At 43.2% G+C, this 19,959-nt stretch overlaps 1 protein-coding gene and 1 pseudogene across 4 annotated transcripts in view; both read left to right on the top strand.

The window, feature by feature from the left end:
• The first annotated feature begins 741 nt into the window (after nt 1-741).
• On the top strand, nt 742-1,216 carry LOC116461302 (large ribosomal subunit protein eL24-like; annotated as a pseudogene).
• Nucleotides 1,217-13,361: 12,145 nt separating this feature from the next.
• Nucleotides 13,362-19,959, top strand: part of KIZ (kizuna centrosomal protein) — a 115,601-nt gene continuing 109,003 nt past the window's right edge. Inside the window, exons 1-2 of one of the 4 annotated variants that reach the window (XM_032142106.2) lie at nt 13,368-13,554; nt 19,448-19,510. In XM_032142106.2, coding sequence (XP_031997997.1) covers nt 13,466-13,554; nt 19,448-19,510 — 152 coding nt within the window. In that variant the 5' untranslated portion in view covers nt 13,368-13,465. Of the gene's footprint in view, nt 13,555-13,651; nt 13,888-19,447; nt 19,511-19,959 lie in introns of those variants that run through there. The other 3 variants (XM_032142101.2, XM_032142102.2, XM_058432859.1) reach the window with 3 other exon arrangements.

Raw genomic sequence — 19,959 nt, 5'->3', positions numbered from 1 at the left:
GATGCCTACCCCATGACGTTTTAAGTCAATTTTAAAAGTTAAATACAAGTTACTATATTAAATGCCATCACTGTCAATATCATAGTATATGAAACGAAAACAGTCTCATCAAAACAGGACTAGACAAATTGCGTCATGTAAGATCCACAAACAAAACTCTACATAACTGTTTGAAAGGAAGAGGCAGATCTATAGCTTCCATATCCTGATACAGAAGGATCGCCAAGATATGTTAAGCAAAAACACAAGATGCAGAACAGTGTGTAAAGAGTGCTGCTATTTACATATTTTAAATGCTATAGTAGCTGGGTTCGGAAATGTAGAGGTGCTCAGATAGACAAAGATGTGCTTAGAATAACTCAGGAAGGCCAAGTAAGATACTGGTAACTCATTGCCTCTGGAAAAGGAAACTGGAAGGCTTGTGGCAGGAATGAGAGGGACATTTTTTGGTCTCTTTTTCACAATTGAATTTCCTATGATGTATTGTTTCAAAAATATTATAGTAATGAAAGAATATATGAGAACTGTCCTGGAAGCCAGCCACCAGAGAAAGAGACTAGACCACTGACTGACACGGGATAATGTGGAAAGAAAGGCCTAGCCAACATCTATACCAAGGCCGCAGTACAAGAGTGAAGCCATCCTGGACATTGCAGCCTCAGCAAAGCTCCTGGTTGAATGTGCTTAATATGTGAACCGTTCTCTTTACCATCTTTTTTCTCCTCCTGTGGAGCCGCCACCATGAAAATCGAGCTGTGCAGTTTCAGCGGATACAAGATCTACTCCGGATACAGGAGGCGCTACGCCAGGACCGAAGGGAAGGTTTTCCAGTTTCTTAATTCAAAATGAGAGTAGGCGTTCCTTTCCAAGAGTAATCTTCGGCAGATAAACTGGACTGTCCTCTACAGAACGAAGCACAAAAAGGGACAGTCAGAAGAAATTCAGAAGAAAAGAACCCGCCGAGCAGTCAAATTCCAGAGGGCCGTTATTGCTGCATCTCTTGCTGATATAATGGCCAAGAGGGATCAGAAACCTGTAGTTAGAAAGGCTCAACGAGAACAAGCTATCAGGGCTGCTAAGGAAGCAAAAAAAGGCTAAGCAAGCACCTAAAAAGACTGCAATGGCTGCTGCTAAGGCACCTACAAAGGCAGCAACTAAGCAAAAGATTGTGAAGGCTGTGAAAGTTTCAGCTCCCCAAGTTGGTGGAAAACGCTAAGCTGGCAGATTCGATTTTTAAATAGATTGGATTTAAAAAAAAATGTGAACCAGGCCATCCAAATGAGCTCAGTCGGCCCACAGATTCAAGTGATATAATAAGTCATTTTGGTTTAAAGACACTAAAACCTACATGCACACGTGAAGAAAGAAAGGAAAGAAAAATAGGAGAGAAAGAGAGAAGAAAAAGTTGAATACACAATGGTGACTTTTCCAAAGTAGAATTCTAAAGTAAGTGTGAGAAACATTTTGAGTGACTCTTGTTGCTGCTAAGTGGTAGCAAGTAGTTAACTGTGTAAACACCACCATCCCTGAGTGGTGGTCTCCTATGATAGGGACCCAATGATACAGTAGAAAACCCACAGATCTTGGAGAAAGGCTGGACTAGATTTAAATAGTCAGCAAGTTCCTTAACCCCCCGAGCCTCAATGAAACAGGGATAATAACACACATTTTGCAGAGCTCTTGTGAGGCTTGAAGAAGTAGACTCCCACACATGATTCTATGGCTGAAAGAGAGTGGGTATATAATAATCATTGACTTTTTGAATCACCACCATCCCACCCCAACTGTATCAGTTATCTAATGCTGCCTACCAAATCATCCCCAAGCTTAATGACTTAAAAGAATATGATAATTTGTTATCTCATGGTTTCTAGGGTCAGAATTCAAGAGCAGCTTGGCTGTTCAGTTCTCTCTTGAGATCCCTTGTGACGGTGCAGTCAGATTTTGCCTAGAGCTGTAGTCATCTGAAAATTAGACTAAGCTGGAGGGTCTAACTCCAGCTAAGTCTAATTGCCGACTTACCAGCACTCACATGGCTGGTACAACATCACACAGGTTGGCCCTGATACAATGCAGGAGGGGACTACACAAAGGCATGAATTCCAGGGGAAGGAATATTGGAGGACTATTATGGGCTGAGTTGTATACCCTCAAAATTCATGTTGAAGTCCTAACTCCCAGTACCTTGGAATGTGACTATGTTTGGAGATAGGCTCTCTACAGTGGTAATTAAGATTGTATTAGCCGTTCTTACATTGCTACAAAGAAATACCTATGACTGGGTAATTTATAAGGAAAAGAGGTTTAACTGGCTTATGGTTCTGTAGGCTGTACAGGAAGCATAATGCTGGCATCGGCTCAACTTCTCAGGAGGCCTCAGGAAACTTACAATCACATGGGAGGCAAAGAGGGAGCAGGATGTCATGTGGCCAGAACGAGAACAAGAGAGAGGGTAGGGAGGTGCCGCATACTTTTAAACAACCACATCTTGTGAGAACTCATTCACTATTATGAAGACAGCATCCAGCCCCAAGCCATAAGGGATCTGCCCCCATGATCCAATCATCTCCCACCAGACTCCACCTCCAATATTGGGGATTACATCTTAACATGAGATTTGGGGGGGTGGTGAGGGCATAGATCCAAATCATGTCAAAGGCTAAATGAAGTCATCGGGGTGAGTGCTAACCCAATATGACCTGTGTTCTTATAAGAGGAGATTGGGACACAGACACAGAGGGACATCATGTAGACACAGGGAGAAGACCACCATCTATAAGCCAAAGAGAGAGGGCTCAGAAGAAATCAACCCTGCTGATGCCTTGATTGCAGACTTCTACCTTCCAGAACTGTGAGAAAATTTATTTCTGTGGTTTACACCTTTCAATTTGTGGTACTTTATTATGGTAGCCCTACAAACTAATACGGGGGCCGTGATGGAAGCTGGCTTCTATATTGACCACCTTATTGCATTAAAAATAATGGCTTCTTCAGATACAAAGCCACTTATTGTACAATTCTATTTATATGAAATTTCCTGAGTAGATAAACCCATAAAGATAGAAAGTAGGTTAGTGGTAGCCAGGGACTGGGGATACAGAGGAATGGGGAATGACTGCTAAGAGGTATAGGGTTTCTTTTTGGGGCGATGAAATGTTCTAGAATTAATAGTGTTGATGGTTGTACAACTTTGTGAATATGCTAAAAATCACTAAATTTTACTCTTTCAAAGGATGAATTTCATCAAATGTGAACTATATCTCAATGTTTAAAAACATCTTGTTAGCTTCTTGTTGCTACACCCGACCATCATCCAGTATCTTTGGGGTGGTCTTCTGGCCTGGGTTCTGGTCCGAGAACTCAGCTGAGGAATGCTGAAGAAATATATGGCAGCCTTTATTCCTGAAGACGGCCTATAATCAAGTTGCGGTCATAGAACACGGCCTTAAAATACTTGCAAAAAGATTCCAGTTTAAATTCATTCCCAAAAAGTCCACCACTGGGAAGAAGCAATGTCCCCATAACACCTTCACAGGTCCACCCCAGCTTCCATTCCTGCAGCAGTGGCCCACCTTGGATATGACACAGCCTCTCGTGCCTCAGTTTCGCTGCTCCAACAAACACCTGCCATTGTGAGAAGGAGCAGAATATAGTGGTTGAGAATTAGGGCTCTGGTGCTACATTGTATGGGTTATAACTCCACCCCTCCTTTGACGAACCATGTGGCCCTGGTGGAGTGGCTTAACTTTGACATGCTCCAAATTTCTCATCTGGAAAATGGGGCCAATACATGTAACGAGCCAGGCACAAAGCGAAGCTCCATCATATTAGCTTTCAGATGGTATTTACTGACACACATGCACGTGACCACACACGTACAACCTCTAACAAAATGAATCCGTCGCCATTCCTCTTTGGTTACATTTAGAAGTCCTAGGAAATTCAGAATGCTTCCTTGTCCTCAGGGAGAGGTTGGAACCATTTGTTTATTGAGTGTTTTCTACGGGCCAGGCCCGTGCTAAGAACGTCTTAAATATTTATTTCATTTACTCCTTACAATTACTTGATAAATAAAAATGTTATTGCCCTCATTTTAGAAATGATCAAAATGAGACATTCAAAATGTTGGGATGTGCTTAGAGCCACACAGTCACTAAGAGGCAGAGCTGGGACTGGAACTCAAGTCTACTGATTCTGAAGCACATGATCTTTAGACAACGTGGTGCTGCCTGCGTGTCATTGATTTCTACCCCTGAGGCTGATGGGCTGAGATCTCCTCAACTGCCAGGGTTGACACAAAAGGAGTAAAACTGGATCCCAGGTTGAGGTTCCCAACTGAATGTCACCTACTGAGTCATCAGTGATGAATTCAGGTGACCAGAACCTGACCCTGCGTGGGCAGGTGACTGCAGAACCAGTAGAATTGATGAAAAGGACAGAGAGGAAGCTCAGGAAATGCCTCTGAGAGACAGAGGTAAGTCATAAAATGCAGAATTTGGGCCATTACCCCTGATGACTTGCTTTACCTCCCAAAGGGATATTTTTCTTGTCTCCCTAAGAAGCAATGCTAGCTTGTGTTGGTTGAGGGATAATTCTACCAGGCATGATTCCAAGTGCATCACACAGATCACCACATTTAAGGCTCTCAATGACCCTGAGAGGAAGGCACTCTTAGGATCACCATTTCACAGATGAGGAATTGGAGGCTGAGCAAGGGTAAGTAATCTGCCCAGGGTCACACAGGTTGTAAGAGAAGTGATAGTATACCATGCAGAGGGGGCACCTGAGCCCAAATTCCCAATCCTTGTATTTGACTGCTTCTCAAGGACACAATGGCAAATGTTTGATGATTAAGTGTAGGGAGGTTGTTTTGTGTAGCAGTCATCATTGAGGTGTGCCCCAGCAATGAATGAAGCCAACATTTCTACAAAGACTGTGAATAATTGCAGACAATGAGAAGTGAAACATTCTACATGCGGTGCCCTGCCACCTTGTAAACATAAATACATAGTCATCAAATAAATGGTATTTATTATGCAAACCCTTTGGTTTTAACCTGCCTGCGAATTGTAAGAACAGGCCTAGAGCGTCCCTTTGTTTCCAACCCTTGTAGTTAGGAGTACTTGTTGAACCCTGATGAGAAGTGCATCCAAGTGGCAAACAATTAAGAAATTCACCAAATGATTTTTGAGGAGAATCTTGGCATTCAAAGATTGTTCACATGTGACATCAGCACCTACAGCCTGTCACTCATGCACCCAGGGCTGCAGGGCTGCAGAGCTGCTCCTGCCTGGTACACCACGCCACAGGCCAGTCCTGCAGGGAGAAAAGAGTGCAAAGATTTGGTGTTTCAAGTCTGTCTCCTCTGAGGATTCCTCTTTGTCTACAAAGGGATAATCCTGGAGACCTCATGGAAGCCCAATTCAAGGACTTCAGTGGAAATCATAGGCATATAAGAGCTGTGAGACAGAGTGAGCCCATCTCGTTTAAGTAGTGAGTCTCTAGCTAGAGGCAATTAACTACTCTATTATTCCATTTTTTTTTGGCTGTTATTTAGCTTTTCTAGAACTCAAGTATTTTAGAGACTCTTTTTTTTTTTTTAGACAGGGTATCACTCTGTCACTCAGGCTGGAGTGCAGTGGCGTCATCTCGGCTTGAACCTTCGCCTCCTGGGTTCAAGTGATTCTCTTGCCTCAGCCTCCTGAGTAGCTGGGCTTACAGGCATGTGCCACCACACCCAGTTCATTTTTTGTATTTTTAGTACAGACAGGGTTTCACCATGTTGTCCAGGCTGGTCTTAAATCCTGAGCTCAGGTAATCCTCCAGCCCCCGCCTCCCAAAGTGCTAGGATTACAGGGGTGAGCCACTGTGCCCAGCCAGGACCCACATATTAATTGTTGGTTTATGTGACATGAAATAAAATGAGGAAATCTATGTTTTTATTTTATTTATTGGAATCTGCACCCAATTCTTATTATTTCAAATTAGGTATTACATATGTCTTTGTTAGCCAGGCATGGTGGCACGTGCCTGTTGTCCCAGCTCCTTGGGAGACTGAGGCAGGAGGATCACTTGAGCCCAGGAATTCAAGGCTGCAGTGAGCTATGATCATGCCACTGCACTCCAGCCTGGTGACAGACTGAGACCTTGTCTTAAAATCAAATTAATTTAATTAAAAAAACAAATGCCTTTGAGCAAAGTGCTGTTAGTAACCTCATGTCTTCCTGTATTCATCAGGGTTCTTCGGAGAAACAGAACCAGTAGAACACACACACACATGCACACACACACACGTGTGTGTATATATATGTGTGTATATATACGTATATGGGGAGAGAGAGATTTATTTTTAGGAATTGGTTCATGAGATTGTGAGGGACTTCATTCTTTTCTCCTAAGGCCTTCAACTGACTGGATGAGGCCCATCAACATTTTGGAGAGTAATCTACTTTCCTCAAAGCCTACTGCTTCAAATATTAACAACATCTAAAAAAAAAATCTTCACAGTCATGTCTAGGCTGGTGTTTGATAAAGCAACTTGGCCTAGCCAAGTTGACACATAAAATAAATTCACCATCACACCTCTCCTCTTGATGACCATCACCTCTATATTAGTCCATTTCACACTGTTATAAAGATACTACCTGAGACTGGGTAATTTATAAACAAAAGACATTTAATTGCCGCATGGCTGGGGAAGCCTCAGGAAACTTGCAATCATAGTGGAAGGGGAAGCAAGGCACGTCTTACATGGCAGCAGGCGAGAGAGAGAGAGAGAGACAGAGAGAGACAGAGAGAGAGAGAGAGAGAGAGCAAGCTCTCAGTGGAAACTGCCAGGCACTTTCAAACAACCAGGTCTCATAAGAACTCCCTCACTACCACAAGAACAGCAATTACCTCCCACCAGGTCCTTTCCTCCACGTGGGTATTACAGTTCGAGATTTGGGTGGAGACACAGAACAAAACCATATCAACCTCCCAGCAAGGATGGCATCTTACCTTCTATTCTTATCTTTCCACTACCCAGTGATTTATATCCTCCCTCTCCCTGTTCCATGTTTATCTGTCTTTCCACCTCATCTCTAGATCTGCATGGTTCAACACAGTGGCTACTAGCTACATGTAGCCTCTTAAATTTTAATTTTAATTATTAAAATAAAATTAAATTTGGCTGGGCCCAGTGGCTCACACCTGTAATCCCAGCACTTTTGGAGGCTGAGGAGGGTGGATCACCTAAGGTCAGGAGTTCGAGACCAGCCTGGTCAACATGGCAAAACGCTGTCTCTACTAAAAATACAAAAATTAGCCAGGTGTGGTGGCGCATGCCTGTAATCCCAGTTATTAGAGGGCACTGAGGCAGGAGAATCGCTTGAACCCAGGAGGCAGAGGTTGCAGTGAGCTGAGATTGCACAACTGCACTCCAGCCTTGGCAACAGAGTAAGACTCCATCTCAAAATAAATAAATAAATACAAATTCAATTAAAAATTCAATTTTTCAGTTGCACTAGCCACATTCAATTGCCCAATAGCCATGCATGGCTAATGGCTACCAGATTGGATAGCACAAAATGGAATATTTCCATCATTGCAGAAAGTCCTATTAGACAGAGTCTCTCTGACTGGTTCTTTATTACAGCCTTGGCTTCATTATCTGGGACTTTGTCCTTGAGTGTTGGCTCTTAATATTACTGTTCCAGGTTTTTATTACCATCTAGATAGTCACATAAATCCTCACTGAGAATTTTATGGAAAGATATTTTGATGCATTTGTGCAATTTCTGCATGGAATGCTTGTGTATTAGTCAGGATAAGCAATGCCAGCTGCTGAGACAAAGACCTTAAAATATCAGTTTTTAATTGATTGATTTATTGATTTATTGCTCAATTAAGATTGATTTATTGCCCAAGTCACAGTCCCGTGCTTATTGCAGTCAGTCACTTTTCTTCCAGGGCCTCAGAGTTCTCCAATGGATTCTTTGCACCTAGCCAGGCAACTAATGGAAACAGGAAGATTGTGCAGGATGTTTTGGGGTCAGGCCTGGAAGTGGCTGCATCACTTTTGCCCACATTTCACTAGTCAGACTTGGTCATGTAGATCCACCTAACGGCTAGCAAGGATGATAAATGCAGTCTTTCTGAGATCTAAGAAGGAAATTAACCAGAATAGTGAACACATCATGCTTTATCACAGCATGTAGAAAAATGTATTCTATGCATGCTATTCCCAATACATGAACCATGTATCTGTAAAAACCCTTCTGGGTCACATAGTATATATTTTACACATCTCATACAAGGAAAATAAAAAATATAGGTAGCTTCAAATGATTAGGATCAAGGCAAAGGAGGTATATATATATAATATATATATAAGAGAGGATGGACTCTGGAATTGGAACAGGCCTGTGTCCAAATCCTACCACTCTCAATCCTACCACTACCATTGGTTTGACAAGAACACACTGATAGTGTGATCTCGGGCTAGTTGCCTCAACTTGTGGTGCCCTCAAAGGACTGTTGTAGATCTAAATGAGGCTACAAATGCTTGCACCAGTGTACATGTCAGTGACAGAAGGAGTACACTTCAATGGCATACTCATACATGGGACATCACAGCTTTCCCCCCACTTCCTACATTTGATTTCTCTCTACTTTTTTATTTTGGTAGAGTCTTGCCCAGGCTGGCTGTTGCCCAGGCTGGAGTACAATGGCTCATAGCTCACTACAGTCTTGAATTCCTGGGCTCAAGAGATCATTCCACCTCAGCCTCCTGAGTAGCTGGGACTACAGGTGGGTGCCATCATGGGTGGGTGCCATCATGGCTGGCTAATTTAAAAAAAAATTTTATAGAGGGGGGGATCTCACTATGTTGCCCAGGTTGGTCTTGAACTCCTGGGATTAAGTGATCTTCCTGCCTTGGCCTCCTGAAGTGCTGGGATTATAGGTGTGAGCCACTTTGCCCAGTCTCATCTCTACTTCTAGATCAACTTTTCTAATGGGGTAGGAAGCAATGTCTTATATTTCTGCATAATGACTGCAAAATGAAATCTTTTCCTACTTTCATATCTATCATGGATTGAAATGTGTCCCCTGCACAATACATATGTTGAGGTTCTAACTCTCAGTACCTCAAAATGCAGTCTTCTTTGGAAACAGGGTCAATGCAGATGTAGTTAAGATGAGATCATACTGGGGAAGGGTGGGCGTCTAATCCAATATGATCGGTGCCTTCATAAAAAGGCAGAATTTGGAGACACATACACAGGTAGAACACCATGTGAACGTGAAAGCAGAGGTCAAGATGATGTGTCTACAAGCCAAGGAACATCAAAGATTGCCTGCAAACCACCAGCAGCCAGGAGAGAGGCATGCGGCAGATTCTTCCCCACAGCCCTCAGAAAGAACGAGCCATGCAGATATCTTGATCTTCAACTTCTAGCCTCCAGACCTGAAACACAATAAATCCTGTTAAGACATCTAGTTTGTGGTGCTTTCTTACAGCAGCCCTAGCAAATTAATACAATATCCAAGCAGTTATTGACTCAAATATACATGATTTAATTAAAAGCAGCATAGTGCATACATTTTAAAATATAAAATGCTGCTGCAGGCCAGACGCGGTGGCTCACGCCTATAATCCCAGCACTTTGGGAGGCCAAGGTGGGTGGATCACCTGAAGTTGGGAGTTCGAGACCAGCCTGACCAACATGGAGAAACCCTGTCTCTACTAAAAATACAAAATTAGCCAGGCGTGGTGACACATGCCTATAATCCCAGCTACTCAGGAGGCTGAGGCAGGAGAATCACTTGAACTAGGGAGGCAGTGGTTGCGGTGAGCTGAGATCATGCCATTGCACTCCAGCCTGGGCAACAAGAGCGAAATTCCGTCTCAAAAAAAAAAAAAAAAAATTGCTGCTGCATTGAGAGGCCAAGAGGAATCGGAACAGGACTTGTTGGGTTTCCCTCTCAATTAGTATTAGATCATGTCCCCTTTGTCCAATCACATTTCTACACAACTGTCGATCATGCCTATCCAATAAAGTCCCCATAAAAGACCCAAGGGGACAGGGTTCAGGAAGCTTCTGAGCTGGCTGAACATGCGAAGGAGGTTCCTGGAGGGTGGTGTGACCGTGGAGGGCATGGAACCTCTACACCCATTCCCCTAGACCTCACCCTGTGAATCTTTTCATCTGTATCTTTTGTGATATTCTTATAATAAACCAGTAAATGTAATGTATATATACATATATATGAAAATATGTTGAAATTAGAATTTCCCAATATTAGAATATATGTACAATTCTAATTTCAATATATTTTCCAGAATCAATTTTGTTTTTGAGCTACAAAAACAACAATTTCATTTGGTTCACCCTAAGATTCATGTGACTTCTGGGCCGAGACACTGGCTTCCCTTGCTGTTTGCTTAATGGGACCACTAGGAATTCATATTTTGAACTAGACTCGTTAATATTACATAGATTTCCAGCTATGTGACTTTGGCCAAGCCCCTTATCTGCCCTGAAACCTTTTTCCCCTGTAAAACAAGGGGGTGGGGTTAGACTCCCTCTCAGTTCTAGCTAAGACATTCTAGGACTTAGAGGAAGCCTTGATCTAGGCAGACTTGATGACCCTTGGTCCAGTGAGCTAAAAGCAGGGCTGCTTACAGAAATCAGCTCAGCTAAATAGTTTGAAGAAAAATATTAAAATAGAGAGCTCTGGCAAATTAAATATTCAAAGTGAAGAACTCAGAATTTATTGAATGCCTGTCACCATTTAAAATGCATAATTTTAGCATAAATACTCTAGAAATATTCCTTTTGTTTGCTATGTGTTATTGTTAATAAAGGAGGTCCTACATCTAGATTTGTCATACGTCATTAATGAATCAACCATAGGATGCAAATTATAATTATTTTGAATTATCTATTTACTGTTTAATTACATTTAATTTTAGATTCTCCTAAAATGGCCTAATAAAAATTTGGGGTGCTAAATGACTGCCTCATCTTCTTACTCTGTGCTACTTGCTGAAAATAGTTATATTAATTGTTTGGGGATTCTTTTTCTTAAAAAAATAAAAAAACTAACCTGGGGGCATGGTCCTAAATAAAATATCCTAAAAATTTAATGCTTTTCTTTTTTTCACCAGGGTTGTAGTAAAATGTAAGTTACACTAAACTCATTAAAATAAACCTTTGCACGTTACCACTGAATCAATGGGATATAATCTGAATAAAAACTAAATAAAAGTCACATCAGTGCTACCCTTAGACCAGGGCAAGAAGGCCTCTGCCCCAGCTTCTGTGTATTAGAGTGTCTGTTCTAGCTCTTCTCTGCCCATGCTGCTCCATGCAAGGCAAGGAAGTCCCAGTGCCAGATGACAGGCCCACCTGGGGTGCTCACACACATACACACACATGCTCTTCTAGAACACATTCTAAGTACCCAACACGCTTACCTTCCCTGCTCAAAGGGGCCCAGGCTGCTGTCTAAGGCTTTAAAAGACCTCTTGGCTGGGTCTTTCCTGCAAGGGTGACCATCACTGGCATGCTCACTGCCCGGCCAAGAGGAGGCTGAGGTGGGGATGTGGGCAGAGTTGGGACTTGTTGGCTGGAGAAGAGGAGGAGAAGAGGCAGGGCACACACATGCCTGCCTGTGTGTGAGACCCCTCACAATGCAAAACTGAGCCTGGGGTGGGAAATGGGGTTGCGGGGAGCTGGAGAGGCAGGCAAACTAAATTCCACCCTGGTTTTCCAGGTTCTTAAGAAGGCATATTGTTCAAAGTGGAGAGGAGAACACAAATTTTACCTACAGTTCGTTATCTTGAAGTATAATTCAATATTTAGGCGGATGGTATGAGGGCCTCCATTCACACTCTTGCCCTGGACCTGGCAAATGTGAAAGGAAGGCTGAGTAAAATCATAGTTTTGTGTTGTTGGCCTTTGAGTGTTCCATCTCTCTTACAATTTTAGTTTGTCACAACTTGCACCTTGTATGTGTAAGTAAAATTAATGGCATAGAAAATAAACCAAAAGAAGTGAACAGTAAGAGACTAAAGAAACTCTACAGGCCGGGCACGGTGGCTCATGCAAGTAATCCTAACACTTTGGGAGGCCAAGGTGGGTGGATCACCTGAGGTTGGGAGTTCGAGACCAGCCTGGCCAACATGGTGAAACCCCGCCTCTTCTTAAAATATAAAAAATACCAAAAAAAAATTATCTGGGTGTGGTAGCGCATACCTGTAATCCCAGTTATTCAGGAGGCTGAGGCACGAGAATCTCTTGAACCCGGGAGGCGGAGCTTGCAGTGGGCAGAGATCATGCCACTGCACTCCAGCCTGGGCAACAGAGTGAGACTCCGTCTCAAAAAAAAAAAAAAAAAAAAAATTTAGGAAAAGAAGGCAGGCAGAGAAGCAGGCTAAGGCTTAATTTTTCTGCCCAGTGGGTTTTGGAATATGGTTGGCTTCCTTCAGGAAGCTTTTTCCCCACGTTGGTGATGATAATAAAACCTGATGCTTTCTATGTGCTGGGCCCACTTACAAACACTAACACATATTAACAATCGAATCCTAAACTAATCCTGTGTTAACAGCCTCCCACTTTACATATGAGGAAACCTGGGGTGACTTGCACACGGCCTGGCAGCTGGGACGTGGATAGGGAATGTACACCCAGGCAGTCTGGCTCCTGGGCTCTTGCAAGAGGATCCTACAGGACATTAGGAGCATTGTCCATTAGAGCTGTCTGCACAAACGTCTGCTTCTCAAGCAACTAGTTATCAACTTTTCCCTCTCGCCAACGATACTGGCACCTGGAACAATCCTTAGATTCAGCACAGATTTTCGAGTAAGGGGTTGGTCCACTGTCGGGGCTGAGCACAGCTGTTTAGCATTTGAGGGTTTGTCTTTTTTTATGTGGTGCTTTGTGTCGCTTTTGAGTGCTGATATAATAGAACAAGTTTAGTACAGTGCTTGGCACTCAACAAATCCTGGCAAGAAAGGAGGCCGAGGAAAAGAAGCAAGCGAGGAGAGACGAAAGAAAGGGAGGGAATGCGCCTTGTAACATTAACGTAGCTTGTGCGAATTCTGGAAGGTGAGGGGAAAGGAGACAAGGCGCCAAGGGGGAGACCAGGCGCCAAGGCACCGAGAGCCCGCCCCTCCGACGTCGTCCGCCTTGGCCTCACGACGCCCCGCCTCTGCCTCACGACGCCCCGCCTCTGCCTCACGACGCCCCGCCTCTGCCACGCCTCTTCCCCGCCCCATGCAGGTATTCGTCCCGCCCCCCACAAAGCCGGCCTCCGCCCCGTCCCTCAGCGGCGCCCCGCCCCCACGGCGTCTTGCCCCGCCTCCTGCAGGCGGCCTGGCGCGGTGTTTACCCGCGGTGCATGGTGGGGCGGTCTCCTTCTGCAACCCCGGCCGAACGGCTGCCCAGAGGCTGTGCTGAGCTGGCGCAGCGGCAGCAACATGAGCCGGACCGTCGCATCGGCCGTGCCCCTGTCGAGTCCCGACTACTACGAGAGGCTGGGCCAACTCCAGCACGGGCTGCGGGACAGGTAAGGGCACTGGGGCGGGGGTGGGGAGTCGGCCCGCGCCGAGGGTCTTCCGCGTGCCCTGCCCCATTTTCCTTCCCGCTCCCCCGCCCGAGGTTCCTCGGGGCCCAGGCCTGCGCGCAACGCCCCTCAGGCTCCCAGTGGGGCCTGGAGGACAACGTTTACTAGAGCCACCCCCTGTATTGGGGGTGGGAGCGGAGAGAGGTGAGAGACCGCCCCCCGGCCCCTCAGTAGCAGCTAAAGCCTGGTCTCCGGCTTGAGGATGCGGCCGCGTCACAGAATTTGCCCAGAAGTGAAAGTGGGAGTTCTTCAGCCTGTCACTCTCCATCGAGCCTTGTGAGTTTCTCTTGTCCCCTTTTACACGCCCCTGCTCACTCTCTCTTCGAATTGCCATCCCGCCTTGACAGCTGCACTGCATCAATGATGACAGGTCCTGGAACGCAGACGGTTGTGTGTGTGTACGTCAAACATGTGCCCCCGTTTAAACTCGGGAGACTTTTATGGGGAGCGAGGGCTGGCTAGATTTCCAGCGAAGGGATGAAATTTCCAGCTAGAGAAGTCCAGCTTCCAGAGGGTTCACGATGCCTTTGATTAAGATATGAAAGATGGGAACCACTGATAACAGCTAGATCTAAGAGTGCATATAGAGAGAAAATTATACCGCAATGTACTATGAATAACCACCTAAAAGATAAATTGCTGTACCTCTTATTTAGCTGCTAAGTTAATTGGAGTTGTAAATCTCATTAGTTGACAAGAAAGGAAATAGATTTTTGGATCTCTTGATAAACACAACATTTAATGAGTGTTAAAAGTTACAAAATCATTCTAGTGAACAGGAGAGCTGTGTGTGTGACAGTGCTAAAATGATAACAATAATTACATGGAAAATAAAGGCAGAAGTAAATGATTTTGAAATGGAATTACATTTATCTTATGCTAGATTTAATTCTTGTGAGATATTTATAGAGCATCTACAACAGGCTTCCTTAATTGTCCTTAGCATTTTTTTACCTTGTACTCCTTTTCTACATCCTATTTTCTTTCTGACATATCACCGCTCACCCATATCAGTGACCTCTTAATTTCTAACTTTAAAAAGAAATCTCTTCCTGCAGAGCCTTCCCTGTTTCAACCCATTCCCTAACTTTTGTGACTCTTGGCATTCTTACAGCACTCTTAAATGGCATTCTTTTTGAACTATTAATTGTAAGTTATTTTTGTTTCCTGTGCTAGGAACACCTGGCTGTTTATAGTCCTTATGGCACAATAACTGTATAATGATTATGTACTTTATGATTAACACTTATTCCTTTAATTATTAAACAAGGTGAGGCTGTCGAAAATATATAAGGAATTTGAATCAAATTTTATAGCCTGTTCACGGTTCTGCATTTCAAGGTTTGTTTTATTTTTAAGTCAGTACAAATCTGTTGCTGTGTGTGTTCATTTTTCATTTTAAGAATTTATAACTAAAATTAATGCACATTGGACACAGTTATAGAGGCAGATAATTCTAGATACAGAAAAGGCTGCAGTAGAAACATCATAAACCTGGATTCTAGTCCACGAACAATTGTGTGACCTTGAGCAGGTTGTTCCACCTCTTTGGACCTTGGTTCTTTACCAGGAATGAGGGGGCTTGACTAATATGCAAAGTAAGGCCACAGATTTTTTTCTTTTTCTCTTTGCTAGAATAATGGGCCTTAAAGTAAAAAAAGAAAAAAAAGCTGAAAGCTGTAGTTTTGCAAAGCAATGTGTAAAGAATATTATTGTCTGTATCCAATTTGAGTGTTTGGATGTACCTTTTTGTTTGTTTGTTTGTTTGTTTGAAACATAGTCTCACTCTGTTGCCCAGGCTGGAGTGCAATGGCATGATCTCAGCTCACTGCAACCCCCGCCTCCCGGGTTCAAGCAATTGTCCTGCCTCAGCCTCCCTAGTAGCTGGAATTACAGGCGCCCACCACCAACCCCAGCTAATTTTTGTATTTTTAGTGGAGATGGGGTTTCACCATGTTTGCCAGGCTGATCTCGAACCTCTGACCTCAGGTGATCTGCCTGCCTCTGCCTTCCAAAGTGTTGGGATTACAGGTGTAAGCCACCGCACGCAGCCTTGGTTGTACCTTTTTAAACAAACAAACACACACAAACCATCCCACTGATCACAGATACCACTGTCTCCTAAAATTCCTGAGTCATTTCATAGGGTGCATCCCTGGGTAGTTACAGCTGCTTTATCAATCCAGAAACTTCTGGGAAGTGGGAGACAAAAAAAAAACTCCCTCTTTCTCAGCCCTTTTAGAGGCGGTCATTGCAATGTTAGCTGGTCAAATAACCAACATATTTCTAGCCCAAGTCATCTTAGCTGTAGTTACACGTAGATGTAATTTTATCGTCTGAATGTTTTCCTATGTGTGTACAGTGTTTTTTCTGCATTGTGGTGAAAGTCAATAATTGAATCTAAAAGAGTCTAATGGAGTGACTTGTTACAGTGTGTATAGCACCCACAAGCATGGTAGAAACTTATAAGTGGAATTGGCTCTTACAGTTATATAAAAACATCCTTTTAAAAGGGCCCATTAGCCAGCCGCAGTTTTTTCAGTGCCTATATTGATTCAGAGTAAGATATAATAGTCTAGAAACTGACACTGAGATATTAGTAGAGTAAGCTGAAGATGGTATAGAATTGTGGTATCGAGACAAAAACAGAATAACAAGTGGCTTAAAAGTAGAAAACTCAGCAAGATAAGGACCACTTAGCTGTGTAAAACTGAAAGGTCCAAGTGAGGGGTGACTGAAAACATGAACTATGGGTAAGCATCCCAGGGATGGGTATTTCAAAGATTCTGAAATAGAGATTTAATATGTAAGAATTGCAAGCCATGGAAAGGCTTTTCATTGAGGCAAATATCTGGTTTTTAGTATTAAATTTTAAAAAGACATGGAGGGCTCAGCATTCTGAGGTGCTGCAGTGTGGATGAGGGGCTAGAAAATAGGCCTGCGAAGAAGAGTTAACAAGATTAGCACCGTTTTGCCTGGGAGAGAAAGCCAAGAGGAGTTTGATTGTCAGGGTATGAAGTGTTATGATAGAGAAGTTTGAGCAGCAGATGTCTGCATCTGCTGAAGATGTTTTACAAATAAATTTTACATTCATTACTAAGAAGAACTTGCTGCTTGGGAGGTGGTGGATTTCCAAAGTGACTGTGGTCCTTTTTCACTAGAAGTCATAGGTGAATTTTAGAAATTATTTTAAAGTGGCTGGGCGTGGTGGCTCACACCTGTAATCTCAGCACTTTGAGAGGCAGAGGCAGGCAGATCACCTGAGGTCAGGAGTTTGAGACCAGCCTGGCCAACACGGCAAAACCCCGTCTCTACTAAAAATACAAAAATTAGCTGGGTGTAGTGGCACATGCCTGTAATCCTAGCTACTTGGGAAACTGAAGCAGAATCCCTTAAACCCGGGAGGGAGAGGTTGCAGTGAGCTGAGATTGTGCCACTGTACTCCAGCTTGGGCAACAGAGCAAGACTCCATCTCAAAAAAAACAGTGTGTATGTATATATATATATATATATATATTTTTTTTAAGTAAGTTCTAGCTTACAAAAAAGTTGCAAATGTAGGACAAAGACCTCCAGTGTTCCTGTCACTCAGATCCCTCAACTATTAACATTTTATTAGATTTTTTGACACTGAGGTATCAGTTGAGTATCTATTTAAATCTGTCTATCTAAAACCATTAGCCTTTTCTGATCTGTTTGAGAAGTGCATATGTGATGCCTCATCACTCCTAAAATCTTCAATGTGTGTTTCCAAAAACCAAGGATGTTCTTGCACATGATCACACCATACAGCCTTCCTAGTGGTGAAACCAGTCCGCAGACCCCATCAGATTTCACTAGCTATCTTAACAATGCTCCTTTTTTTCCCCCTGGTCCAGTGGCTCACCTGCGAACCGGGGTTGCATTTGGCTGCCGTGTCTCTTCGGTCTCCCTACATCTGGAACGATTCCTCAGTCTTTCCCTGTCTTTCATGTTCCTGACAAGTTCATAGAGTACAGCTTTCATTCTAGAGGGTGACCCTCAAGCTGAGTCTGTCTGATGGTGTCTCATTACCAGACTGCAGTCAAGCTTTCTTAGGAATACAACAGAAATGAAGCACTACCTCAAGGCATGGGGTCATAGATGTATTTAGAGGTCTTCCTGTCCTTGTAATTCAATGACAAGTTGCTCACACTATCCAGTCATTCATTCTGCATGAACCAAGTACCCAATTAATCATGAAACTCTAGGTGGGGAATGGTAACTAATAAAAATTTCTAATGTAGAAGCAATTGTGCTATATTTCCTTCACTTCTAAGTTCACTCTTACTAGTGAGAAGGTAAAGATTTGTGATGCTATTAGTTAAAAATGTGTGTTTTTGTAATTTTTTTCCTTTTAATCTTTTTTTTTTTTCTTTTTAACATAGGCATACCCCAACCCATGGGTTGTGTTCCCCAAGTAAAGATTCTGTGTTTGGATTTTGGACCCCATATTCCCATTAAGTGAATTTTGGTTAAATAGTAGTTTCCATTTAACATTATGCAAAGGAAAGAAAGTTATGTAACCTGTAATGTAGCTAACAGTGACTTTTGGGATGATCTTTTTTTTAAAGGAAAAAAACTATCTGAAGATATATAGAAACTGATAATGAAGAGCTCACAAATGGAGCATGGGGCCAGCCCCTTTCCCTCAGGAAGCCAACCTGAGATCACCTCTATTGGAGTCCTTATCTTTATTTCACAGCCTTTTGTTTAGGATTCTTTGCTTGGATAGAATATTATGTGGTTTCTTTTTTGGCCTTTACTTAATGTTAATTTAGATGAGCAATTTAGCTTCAGTTAGGTGGGATTGAAACAAATAGTGGTGCTCAGATGGAACCCTCTGTGGCTAGTCCTCCCAGGCACTCTTCTTGGGACTGAATGGCTTCATCAGTTTTACCCCCCAGCCCCCTGGTTTTGGCTGCCTCTGCTGCCCAGTTCCCCCTCGCCCTTGCCCAGGCTGGTTGTGGGGTAAGACAGGTTTTCTCCTTAGCTTACTGCTAGCACTCACCTGAACAGCACAGGTTCAGTCTTTACTGGTAGTAGCTCCAGGAAAACAGCAACCTCTGACAAATAATGGCACCATTACAGAGTTATAAAAAGAAATCCCTCCAAATTTGAAATGATAGTCTTAGAAGGCCTGGTCTTTATCAGATGTAAGTGAGGCCAGGCTTACTTTTCAGAGGCCTTTCTCTAGCTCATCCACTTGGCTGTGCCCAGGCTTGTCTGGTTGAAAACAGAGCAAGCCACCAGTCTTCAATCTGTACACAAGATCTGATGGGACCCCATCACCGAAATGCCAGCGACTCGGAGGAGTCTGGCCACGTTACATTTTATATACTTATCTTGTTTATTATTGTCTGTCCTTCTCCCTAGAATGTCAACTCTCTGAGGGCAGGAGTCTTGGCTGGCTAGTTCACCATATTAGTCTCCAGGCCTAGAACAGTGCCTGGGTCATCATAGGCACTCAGGAAATACTTGCTAAATGAAGGCACCTGCTTCCTAGACTTTTCCTATTGCATTTCCCCATTTTCTTTGTGGATTTTATTCTTTTGTCTCCTATTGGTGTTCGTTTTGTTTTTTAGATTTCCCTGGTGACTGCTGCATACTTCTGTGTCTTTTCTTTTAGATGCATCTGGCATTTTCTGCTTCTTAGACCAGAGAAGCATGCTCACAAAGATGTGATTTGGTATTTGGGGTTTTTTTGACCTCTAATCAACACCTTGCAACAAAGGCATGATTTCGAAGAAGAGCATGGTCTAAATCCAACTCCCTGTTACTTATCATATGATTATTTATAAAATGTTTTTTATTATAGTGAAAAGAAGAGATTGGACCTGGAAAAGAAACTCTATGAATATAATCAGTCTGATACATGCAGGTAAGAGACGACAGTGGGAACAGTTTCAAGCTAGGTTTCATATATTAATCAAAAATTAACCCTAATGTTATGTCATAAATATTGTAGTTAGAGTACTGGGTTTTTGGTTTTGTTTTGTTTTGTTTTTTTGAGATGGAGTCTTGCTCTTTCACTCAGGCTGGAGTGCAGTGGCGTGATCTCGGCTCATTGTAACCTCTGCCTCCCAGGTTCAAGCAATTCTCCTACCTTAGCCTCACAAGTAGCTGGGATACCTGGGATTACAGGTGCGTGCCACCATGCTGGCTAATTTTTCTATTTTTAGTAGAGACTGGGTTTCACCATGCTGGCCAGGCTGGTCTCGAACTCCTGACCTCAAGTGATTCCCACGCTTCTGTCTCCCAAAATGCTGGGATTACAGCAGTGAGCCACCGTGCCCAGCCTAGTTGGAGTACTCTTACCATTCTCTTATT

The sequence above is a fragment of the Hylobates moloch genome, unplaced genomic scaffold, assembly GCF_009828535.3.
Source record: "Hylobates moloch isolate HMO894 unplaced genomic scaffold, HMol_V3 SCAFFOLD_21, whole genome shotgun sequence".
Classification (NCBI taxonomy): Eukaryota; Metazoa; Chordata; class Mammalia; order Primates; family Hylobatidae; genus Hylobates; species Hylobates moloch.
The sequence above is the reverse complement of the archived record's forward strand: the minus strand, read 5'-3'. Positions and strand labels throughout refer to the sequence as shown.